We start from the raw sequence: 12,030 nt of genomic DNA, 5'->3' as shown, positions 1-12,030 counted from the left end.
ATGAGAATGAGTGTGAGGAGGGAAATCCCTGCTCACATTTCTGCCACAATGCTATAGGCACATATTACTGTTCCTGTCCCAGAGGACTCACCATTTCAGCCGACGGCCGAACATGTCAGGGTACGAGAGACCCCCATCTCACATATACAAAAATGCAGGACTGTTCTGTTATTTCCCTAAATTATAATAACATTCACGGCTGAGTAACTGCTTCTATTGTTTACCATAGATATTGATGAGTGTTCACTGGGTGGGCACACTTGTCATGATGGACAAGACTGTGGGAACACCATTGGCTCATATCGCTGTGTGATGCGCTGTGGGCGGGGCTTTAGGAGGACTGCAGATGGGCTGAGCTGCTCAGGTTCACAATTTTTTCTAATTGCATGTTTATGTATATACTGTTGAAAAATGTACACTACCGGTCAAAAGTTTTGAAACACTTACTCATTCTTTATAATAATTTTTTTTCTTCACATTTTAGAATAATAGTAAAGTCATCAAAACTATGGAATAACATAAATGGAACTATGGGAATTATGTTGTGACTAAACAAAATCCAAAATAAAGCAAAACTGTGTTATATTTTAGCATCTTCAAAGTAGTCACCCTTTGCATAGAATTTGCAGACATGTACTCTTGACATTTTCTTAACCAACTTCTTGAGGTATCACCCTGGGATGCTTTTTAAACAGTATTGAAGGTGTTCCCATCTATTTTGGGCACTTATTGGCTGCTTTTCTTTATTATTTGGTTCAAGTCATCAATTTCAAAAACTTTAAAAAGAAATGTTTTTGTTAGTTTTATAATGAAATAAATTAATATGGTGGCACAATTATATTTTTGTCTACAAAACTCATTTCAAACATTTAAGCATACGCCCTCAGATCAAAAGATTTTTAAGATCATGAGAAACATTTCAGTCAAGTGTTTCAAAACTTTTGACCGGTAGTGTATATTTTTATAAGGCTGCATAACCTAAACTGTTATATATCTTATTTTAATGACTAATGAGAACATATGTCTGCCTTCTGGCTATAAATAAATATACAGAAGTTGCTTGTTTAATTGCTTGTTGTGATGTCTTTTATAGATGTGAATGAGTGTCAAGAGTCTAACCCCTGTCATCAACACTGTCTAAACACCATTGGGAGTTTCCGCTGTGCATGTGAACCGGGATACCAACTCAGGAATCGGCGCTGTATTGGTGTGTTACAAATGTAATGTAGCTTAGTAGAAGGGTTAGTAACACTGAAGACTATGCAACTTAAACATTTATTTTTTCTCCTCAGACATAAACGAATGCAAACAGAGAGTGTGTCGCTCAGATCAGCAATGTAAAAACACACGCGGTGGATACACTTGCATTGACCTCTGCCCTACTGGCATGACCAAAGGAGGCAATGGCACATGCATAGGTTTGTGTTAGGCCACACTTCAGAGTTTTATCCTATCTTGTTAAAGTTGCCTATGTTTTGGGCATAAAGTGTTCTTAGAGGACTGTTGTGTTGCATGAGACCTAACTTTCAAGGCAGGTGAAGCGTTTAATATCTGTGACTCTAGTGGCACCAAACGGAACTGCCAAAATAATTGAAAATAATAAACAATAAAAGTATTGTTTCCAAACATACAGAAGCCCACAGAGGCCATTAATTTTTGGTGCTGCTATTGTAGCAGAAATTGCACAATTCCTCTTTTTGAAATATTGTTTTATAATTTTGTAAAGGTTTGTTAATAATTATTGTCTTTAGGTTAATGAAAGATTAATTATTTGAATTCTGCTTGTAGACATCGATGAGTGCCATGATGGCACACACCAGTGCAGGTATAATCAGATCTGTGAAAACACCAGAGGAAGCTACCACTGCACCTGCCCCAGAGGGTACCGATCTCAGGGCGTGGGCCGTCCCTGCCTTGGTATGTAGCTTAATTCCCCCACACCTAACTCTAATCCTCTCCCAACAACCCAAAAGCTCTGCTGTCTGCTACCAAATACAAACCTGAAACTGCATTAAACCTTCAACATTTTATTCATTCTCTCATTGCAGTTTAATTCTGTCACTTTTTATAACTGCAACAACAACCAGCCCTCACACTATACAAAATTATTTTCTTTTTTTTTTATATTAACATTTTATTGATTAAAAAAACAGGATTGAAGTAACAGAACATACACAAACAGAATCAAATTATATTAAATTATATGTCCCTCCCCATGAACATCCCCTCCCCGAGAACCTTCTAAAAAGGCTAAATAGTTGCCCCATATTTTATTAAATCAGTTACCTAGCCTTCTATATGACATACCCTGCCAATCTCTTTGTGCCACTCTTGAAACGAGGGCACTCCAGCCGACTTCCATCCCCTAAGAATGATCTGTCTGCCAATCATAACACTGGCTAGGACCCAATTTTTATGTATTTATCCCCTATATTAATGACCGCCCACAAAATAATTTTCTTAATCAGTATTTTGTCCTGTTTTCCAGTAAAAAATCTATACCACCTTAAACAAGATACATTTACTTAAGAAGAAAAATTGCATAAGATAATAACACTTATTTTCAGAGAAAATATCTTGAATTAAGTTTATTTGTACCGCATTGGCAAATTGTTCCTTGTTTTAAGCTTAAATCTAACAAAATCAGTGAGGCTTAAAACAAGAAAAAGCAATTTACTGAAAAACAAGGCAAAATGCTGAATAAGAAAATGATTTTTTTGCAGTGCATCCAAACAGCATTCACAACCTGTGGTGTCACTTCCTTTCACATAGCATTATGTTGCTGCAGTGCTTTTAGCACATTGAGCACATTTGGGCAAATGGTTGATAAGAGTGGCAGGGGATTTTGTACTGGTTGGTAGGTCCACTCTCACAGCAAGGCCAGAATGACTGTCATGGCTCTGTTCTCCCTCTTTGTCTATCACTTTTGATTTTTGACCTTTTGACCTCTTGCTTTAGATCCCTTCTGAAGTGCTGTGCTGCCCATTTCTTGAATGTCCTCAAGTGACAGTTTTGACATTCAAGTTTTTTTCGGTTGTTCTCAGTTGTCAGAACACACCTTCCCTCAGAGTTTCAGAACTGAGAACGTATTCACTTATGAACCGAATTGCATTTATTACTAGAGAAACAATGCTCCTCATAAGCAATCACTAAATTCACTCAGTATTTTTGCATGTGAAACATGCTGTTATTGAGGGAAAAATGCTCATCCCCAGTATTTTTTTCTCATCCCCCTCCTCTTATTTTCTTCGATCTGCTCATCTTTATCATCTTTATTTCCATTCCTTGTCCTTGTACCTTTCCTTCTGTCCTAGATTTATTTTTTTATTTTTTTTTTTGCTTTTCCCCATTTCTCCTTCTCTGTGTTGGGCTTGCTTTGAGAGCAGACATAAATGAGTGTGAGCTGGTCCCTGTGCCTATCGGTGCGTGAACAGCCCTGGCAGCTACAAGTGCTCCTGCCGACCGGGGCTTCACCTGGTGGGCGATGGCAAGTCCTTTGCCGGAATTGAGCGCATGCGCAGTTATGAGAGTTACTCATACGGGTACAGAACCTCCCAGTCCTCCACTGATCGGAGCTCCTACCAGCAGCACTACCATAGCCTGGCCTCCCAGAGTTACCACTCATACACCCCCATCGGGGGGTGCTACGCAGCCAACATACCATCCAATGCCCCATTAGTGTCCCTACGCAGTCGTAAGGACACTAATACCTGCCCTCTTGGTTTTAGGGCACAAAAGGGCTATTGTTTAGGTAACTACAAACATAACTGCTGAGCTGTAGTGAAGCTTGGGTTGTCATATGGTTGTCAATGTCATATGCCAGGTCAGATGATATGATACTATAAAAGCACTGAGCACTTTATTAGGAACACTATGGTCCTAATAAAGTTCCAAAAGCTCTCTCATCAACAAGGAGCAAAACTGCCGCTCACTGGAAGTTTTTTGTTTTTGGCACCATTCAGAGTAAACTTTAGAGACTGTTGTGCTTGAAATCCCAGGAGATCAGCAGTTACAGAAATACTTATATCAGCCCATCTGGCACCAACAATCATGCCACTGTCGAAATCACTGAGATCAAATTTTTTCAAAATTCTGATGGTTGATGTAAACATTAACTGAAGCTCCTTATCTGTATCTGAAAGATTTTATGCATTGCACTGCTGCCAAGCGATTTGGCAGATTAGATAATCGCATGAATAAGAGTGTACAGGTGTTCCTAATAAAGTGCTCAGTGAGTGTATGTTATACTGTATCTTTCTCTTAGCAGGTTGTGAACTACTGCTGTTATGCTTACTGATATACAAAAAAATTAAAAAGCATGCAATATGTGTTATTTTGCAATATTCTGTGAATGACATTAGGGTCATTCATAAATGTTAACAAAATGAAATACTGGGCCTGGGTAGCTCAGTGGTAAAGATGCTGGCTACCACCCCTAGAGTTTGCTAGTTCAAATCCCAGGGCGTGCTGAGTGACTCCAGCCAGGTCTCCTAAGCAACCAAATTGGCCCAGTTGCTAGGGAGGGTAGAGTCACATGGGGTAACCTCCTCATGATCACTATAATGTGGTTTGTTACACCCTGTCTACACCAGACACATACATTTATTTCATTCGATTGAGGCTGTCTACACTGGACGCATTGAAGTGTACTTTCTAAATGACATGTATTAAACACAGATTAGTCAGCTGTGAGCTCAAGAAGACATTTTTTAACAGAAATCCATTATAAAGTTTAAATAAGTATAATGTTATTTTTGCTAAAACTACATATGCATTTGGTTTGAAACAAAAGATGATTTAAATTATTTAAAATGTATTAAGTTATTTAAATGTACAGTACTGTGCAAAAGTTTTAGGCACTTGTGAAAAATGTTGCATAGTGAGGATTTCTTCAAAATTAGTTTTCATTTTTCAATTAACATCATCCAAAGTCTAGTAGACATTAAAAAAAGCTAAATCAATATTTGGTGTGACCAACTTTGCCTTCAAAACAGCACCAATTCTCCTAGGGACACCTGGACACAATTTTTCTTGGTTGTTGGCAGATAGGATGTTCCAAGCTTCTTGGAGAATTCGCCACAGTTCTTCTATATATTTAGGCTGTCTCAATTGCTTCTGTCTCTTCATGTAATCCCAGACTGACTCGATGTTCAGTGGGAGTCTCTGTGGGGCCATGCCATCTGTTGCAGGGCTATATGTTCTTCTATTCTATTCTATTTGCAGAAGGAATGTTTGGGAGTCTAAAATGTATATTACCTATTGACACACTACAGCTAAAGATATAAATAACCATCTTAAGACATATTTTAGTTAGACATCTTATGTGCCTAAGACTTTTGCACAGTACTATATAACAAATAAAATCCATAGCAAAAGAAATTCACACATATGATATTTGCAAAGTAAAATAATTTTAAGAAGGACAGGTTAATAAAGTGACTGGAGTAGCTGTGCAGCGTGTCAGAAAAAAAAAAGGGATATGCATCAACTGAAGGCGTATCGTGACAGATGCATCCAGTGTAAACAGCATCATTAGCCCCTTTCACACATACAGCGTTTTCAAGAAAATTTACTGCATTCCTGGACGGGCTCTTTCCGAGTCTGCTCGACATAGCAGGCCATAAGCTGGAAATCGAGCAAGCTCACAGGGTTCCGGCTCGGCGATCCGCTGAGGGAGACAGGCCCTGATCAATTCTAGCCAAATTTCTGAGATCATCCGAAAAAAATCACATGTTACGTGAGGCGAGGAGTAAAGGAAGGCTTTCTAGGAAAAACCACAGCATTTTCTTGTTCCCAGACTTTGCAAATTCGACAAGAGAGAAACATGATCGATTCAAGGAATGCAAGAAACTCTTACATCAACAGAAGGTCGCTTTTGCACTGATGTTCTCGGCCAAATTGAGAATAGATGCTAAGCATGGCCGTAAAACATTCACATGCCCACAGCAAGCATTGTCCTTCATAAAGTCAATGGAGTGAGTAAGTTATTTTGTGGTACTCAAGTTGCAGCCAAGTGGGCCTGAATCATTCACTTGGCTGTTTGATGAACTGAGCGCCTTCTTGTTTCTTTTTGTGCTGGTTCCACCTAGCGGCTGGAGTTTTTTTTTGTGGAATAAAACACCTTCATGACAGTGTTGTAGATGAATCTGCATGTTCTTTGTGCTTATGCCTCCTATTGGCTGGAGTTTGTTTTGTGGAGTATTTCTTGCAGGACATTGGAGTGATTAGGTCATTTGTTGCACTCATGTAGCAGGCAAATAGGCTGGCTCACTGAACATTTCTTTGACTGTCCGAGGAAAATTAGCATTTAAAAAATAATAATTAGTGCTGGTTTTCACCTAGCGGCTGGAGTTTGTTTTGTGGAGGAACACACCTTCGGGACAGTTATGTGGATGAATCTACAAGTTCTTTGTTTTTATTCCACCTATTGGCTGGAGTTTGTTTTATAGATTATCTTTTGTTGTGTAATTCTGTCTCATAAAATTTGTATAGGAACACCAGACTTGAGCATTCCGAAGGCAAAGTTGTCGCGGGGTCTCTCGTAGGTGTACATGGACTGTTGAGTTTAGAAGAATGGACGCCAGTTGCCGCTGTCGTGCATGGGGTTAATGCGCGTGTTTTTATTTTTTCTGTTTGTTTGGTTCTGGGGGAAGTTCGGGGTTTGATTGTTGCTCTAATGTTGGACACACAATCTGTTTTTTTCTCATATCTCAAAATGTCAAATGTTAATATGAGTGGATTGTCTCTCTCCATGTGGAATGTAAATGGGTTGGGGCACCCCATAAAAAGAAGGAAGGTTATTTCTCTTCTTAAGCATAAGAAATATGATATAGTGTTTCTTCAAGAAACGTATCTTTCCCCACAGGAAGCTGAAAAATTTGGGAAGATATGGGGTGGACAGGTTTTCTTTAGTGCTGGCTCAAGTAAGAGCAGGGGAGTCATTACACTGATAAGTAAACATCTGCAATTCAAATGTCTCAAACAGATTAAAGATAAATTAGGTCATTATTGTTTTAGCAGAAATTCAGGGGCAAAGTCTTATTTTGGCTAATATTTACGCACCTAACATTGATGATCAGGGCTTTTTTATAGATCTTGAAGGGATGTTGCAAGCCGCTGGCACCCCTCATGATATAATATTGGGAGGAGACTTTAATCTTTTGATGGACTCAGTCCTTGATCATAGTGAAGCAAAAGTGTGCAAGCCCCTTAGTGCAACATTGACGCTTCACAGGATGTGTAAAAATCTTGGTCTTACAGATATTTGGAGACTTTTGAACCCATCTGGTAGGGACCAAACATTTTATTCATCAGTCCATAAGATTTACTCAGGAATAGATTTCTTTTATATCTAAGTCTCTCATTTCATCAGTTGTTGATTGCTCAATTGGAAACATTTTAGTCTCAGATCACGCCCTGGTGTGTTTAGAGGTGTTGCCACATACGGAGAAAAAGAAATCATGTAGTTGCTGCTTTAATGTATCCCTTTTGCAAAATCCTGAATTCCAACAAATGCTAAAGGCTCAAATCAATGTTTATATGGAGACCAACTGGTCCTCAGTATCCTCTGTGGGCGTGGCTTGGGAGGCACTTAAGGTGGTTCTTAGGGGTCGGATCATACAGTATGCCTCATTCATCAAAAAATCCATAGCACAAGAACTCGTGGAGTTGGAAGGTAATATTAAAAGTGCCGAGGCAGAGCTGAAGCACCAAATGTTGTCTGATGGCCTCAGAGAATTGACCCGATTGAAATACAGATATAATACTATTTTGTCGTGGAAGGTGGTGTTTTGGTGATTCAGGGCAAAACAGTCATACTTTGAGTCGGGGGACAAAGCAGGGAAGATTTTGGCTAGATATATAAAGCAGAGAGTCTTTTTTTACCATTCCCTCAGTGAAATCTGTTGGTGGTGAAATATTTAACTTGGCCATTTTGATATTAATAATGCTTTAAAAGAATTCTATCTTGATCTCTATAGTTCCACGTCTTCATCTACTGATGAAGATATTAGAAACTTTGTGGAACCATTAGAACTCCCTAAACTGATGACTGAGCAAAAACATTTTGAGATAACCTTGGAGGAGCTTGGTAATTAAGGCCTTGCCTACAGGCAAGGCTCCGGGGCCAGATGGCTTTGCCATTTAATTTTTTAGATCTTATGCTACAGAACTGGCTTCACTTTTGCTAGACATTTATACGGAATCATTAAAGAATGGAAAGCTTCTGCCAACCATGACACAAGCCCGGTTCAGTCTGATTCTTAAAAAGGACGAAGATCTAAGCGAGTGTAAGAATTACCGTCCAATTTCCCTGATCCAGCTAGACGTAAAAATATTGTCAGAAATTTTGGCTAACTGATTAAGTAAAGTTATGACATCTCTTATACATATAGATCAGGTGGGGTTTATTCGGGGCCACAGCTCTTCTGATAACATTAGGCGTTTTTATCAGTAACGTGGTCAGTGGCGAATGATCAGACTCTGGTCGCTGTCATCTCACTTGATGCCGAAAAGGCATTTGATATGGTAGAATGGGATTATCTTTTTAAGATTTTGGAAATATACAGATTCGGGAATACTTTTATTGGATGGATTAAGTTACTTTTAGATACCCGGTAGTGGCGGTACAAACAAATGGATTAATTTCAGATTATTTTACTCTGGATAGGGGCACCCAGCAGGGTTGTCCTCTTTCGCCATTATTGTTTTGTCTTGCCCTGGAACCATTAGCAGCCGCGAAAAGAAAGGAAGATGATTTTCCAGGGGTGGTGGCGGGAGCTAGGGCACATAAGCTTTTGCTTTACCCAGATGATATTTTATTATTCGTCTCTGACCCTACTAGATCTATGCCTTGCCTCCACAGAATTCTTAATTCCTTTTCTAAATTCTCGGGATACAGAGTTGATTGGTCTAAATCCGAAGCTTTGGCTCTGACAGCGTACTGCCCGGTAATGGCTTTTCAGCCGGGCGCCTTTCAGTGGCCCACACAGGGCATTAAGTATTTGGGTATTTTATTCCCAGCAAATTTGTGTGATTTAGTTAGAGTTCATATTGACCCTTTAATAAAAATGTTTTCAAGCAATGTGGGCAGGTGGGCTTCATTACATTTATCTATGATTGGGAAGGTTAATGTTATTAAAATTAATTGTATTCCAAAATTCAACTACCTGCACAGTCTCTCCCTATAGATGTCCCCATCTCTTATTTCAAGCAATTTGATAGCATAGCGAAGTCCTTCATTTGGAATGGTAAATGTCCCAGATTACATTTTATCAAGTTACATAGGCCGATTGACAAAGGTGGGCTAGGCCTACCCAAGATTTTGTTTTATTATTTTGCATTCGGTCTCAGACATTTGGCTCATTGGTCGCTTTCACCTGAGAAAGCCCCTTCCTGGTTTTGTATTGAACAGGAAGTTCTTGCCCCTATTTCGCCATTGCAAAGCCTTTCTATCAAACTAACCGGAGAAGTTAAGTTACACCCTGTTATCTCGCATTTGCACTCAGTATGGACAAAAGTATTAAACAAATTAAATGGACATTTATTTAAATGTTGCCTCGAGCATATGGCTGAACCCAAAATTATGTATTAATAAGTCCCCTTTCTGCTGGCAGAGTGGATTATGAGGGGGGTTGCTACACTCTGTGACCTATATGAGAGTGGAGTGTTGAGATCCTTTGAAAATTTGGCTCAATGTTTTGGGATTCCCAGATCTCAGTTTTTTAGGTATTTACAGCTGCGCCACCTGCTCTGTACTATTTTTGGGAGTAGCATACACCCCTAAAGTGGCAGACACTCTGGGGTGGTGATTACTGCTTTTGGAAAAGGTCATGAGGCATCAGTGTATTACTCTCTGTTAATTCAGAGTCTGGGGGACGGAGCTTTAAGTTCTATCAAAAGATTATGGGAGAAAGATTTAAACTTGGTATTGGAGAAGGGAGTGTGGGCTAGGATTTGAAAAAATGTCAAGTCTGCGTCTAGAGATGCAAGGGTGCGCCTTATGCAATTCAAGATTTTACATCAATTCTATTGGACCCCCTTTAGATTGTATAGGCTTGGTCTTAAAGACACACCCACCTGCTGGCGATGTCAATCAGAAGATGGGGACACAACCCATGTCTTTTGGTTGTATGTTAAGATCCAAGAATTTTGGTTGAAGGTTTAGAGTTTTATGTGTGATGTATTCGACACTCAAATTTCATTTTGCCCCAGACTCTGTATTTTAGGCGATGGGGCAGTCATCAATATAGAGAATAAGCACATAAAAAATTGGGTCCTAACCAGCGTCATGATCGCCAGACAAATAGATTTAAGGGGATGGAAGTTGACTGGAGTGCCCCCATTTCAGGAGTGGTGCTCGGAGATGGGGAGGGTGGTGGCTTTTGAAGAAGGGTCATCCAGAAGACTGGGGAATTTGGACTAGTTTGTGGTGAAATGGGGCAAATATATAGCATTTTTGGAGGGCTCTCGGGGAGGGGCAGTGGAGAGAGAGGTGTAGTGGTTAATGTGTGTGTGATTATTATATATTTTTTAGTTTTTCATGTGTGACCACTGGGGTGTTGTTGGGGATTTGGGGGGGGGGGGGGGGGGGGGGTATAATAGTGTGGGTTAAGTATTGATTCTGTTTGTATATGTTTTGCTTTCTTTGTTTAATATATGAATCAATAAAAACATTTAATAAAAAAAAAAAAAACATTTACCACAATTTTTCAGGTTAGAGGTCATGCATGAACACAGCCCTTTTGAAAATACTGGTAAATTTTGCTCTGGCAATTTCCCCTAATGAGAAGTTGTATCATTAGTACCTTTAAATGTCCATTTTGATAGTATGTGTGAACAACACATGTGGTAAATTTCCCAGTAAATGGCAATTCCACGAACATGTCAACCATACCAGGGAAAAATGGCAATTTCAATCTTATTTCAATTCAGCATGCATCATTGATGTGTATGATAACGCAATATAATATATCTCTGTAACAAGTTCTCTTTAACTTTCACAGCATAACTTCCCATAAAATGGGAAGCATGACATTCTAATTTCAAATAAAGCAAATTGTAGGTAGGACCAATTCGATTTTTCCAAATAACCCATGAACCTATAAAATGTATCAGTGATGACTGGGGATGTCCAAATTAGCAGATTTGAGCCCAGTTAATGTTTTATTTAAAAGGTTTTTTGCATTAAACACTAAACATGCTTTTTCAAATAATGTGACTAAGTATCCTGTTAAATATCAGTTGTACAGTAAGTCAAGGGGACTCACATAGCACATAAATAACACAGTTTCCTAAGAATGAATAATGAATAATTTAATGTTTCTGTCTTTAGATATTAATGAATGTGAGCAAAGAGATACATGTCAACATGAGTGTTTGAACACACCAGGCAGCCATAGGTGTTTGTGCCCCAATGGCTATCGTCTTATAACCAACGGCAAAACCTGTCAAGGTAAGAGAAATAAGAGAAGTACTCACAATATGTGTGCTTGGTTCTAGAGAGCAAGCTAGCAGAATAAAATGTGCTATTTCAAAACATTTGTTTTTCTCATTTTTGGTACGGTCTTTATATGGAAAGACATAGATGAATGCTTGGAACAGAATATTCAGTGTGGTGCAAACAGGATGTGTTTCAACATGAGAGGGAGTTTCCAGTGCATTGACACACCTTGCCCACCCGACTACAAGAGAGATCCAGCCACAGGGTGAGACGGCCACTTTCTTGCCATTGCCTACTTTTACTTAAAGGAGTAGTTCACACAAAAAATGAAAAATCTCTCATCATTTATTAACCATCATGTTGTTTCAAATCTGCATGACATTCTTTCTTCCATGGAAAACATAAGATGTTAGGCAGAAAGTTGCCACACTCACCATTCACTTTCATTGTATGGAAAAAAGATGCCCAATATCTCCTTTTGTTTTGTATGGAAGAAAGTAAGTCAAATGGATTCAGAACAACATGAGGATGAATAAATGGTGACAAAAGTTTTGTGTGAACTATCCCTTTAATTGATTGTTTTAAAGTTC

At 39.0% G+C, this 12,030-nt stretch overlaps 1 protein-coding gene across 5 annotated transcripts in view; it reads left to right on the top strand.

Moving 5' to 3' along the window:
* The window catches only part of LOC127456753 (hemicentin-1-like), a 145,180-nt gene that overhangs the window by 131,872 nt on the left and 1,278 nt on the right, over positions 1 to 12,030 (top strand). For 4 of the 5 annotated variants that reach the window (XM_051725314.1, XM_051725312.1, XM_051725311.1 and 1 more), the window contains 7 exons: positions 1 to 120; positions 230 to 364; positions 1,094 to 1,207; positions 1,293 to 1,418; positions 1,789 to 1,917; positions 11,333 to 11,452; positions 11,579 to 11,705. In XM_051725314.1, coding sequence (XP_051581274.1) covers positions 1 to 120; positions 230 to 364; positions 1,094 to 1,207; positions 1,293 to 1,418; positions 1,789 to 1,917; positions 11,333 to 11,452; positions 11,579 to 11,705 — 871 coding nt within the window. Of the gene's footprint in view, positions 121 to 229; positions 365 to 1,093; positions 1,208 to 1,292; positions 1,419 to 1,788; positions 1,918 to 11,332; positions 11,453 to 11,578; positions 11,706 to 12,030 lie in introns of those variants that run through there. The other variant, XR_007899882.1, reaches the window with a different exon arrangement.

This window comes from Myxocyprinus asiaticus, chromosome 19 (genome assembly GCF_019703515.2).
Source record: "Myxocyprinus asiaticus isolate MX2 ecotype Aquarium Trade chromosome 19, UBuf_Myxa_2, whole genome shotgun sequence".
Lineage (NCBI taxonomy): Eukaryota > Metazoa > Chordata > Actinopteri > Cypriniformes > Catostomidae > Myxocyprinus > Myxocyprinus asiaticus.
Note: the sequence above shows the minus strand (reverse complement) of the source record. Positions and strands in the feature narration are given on the sequence as shown.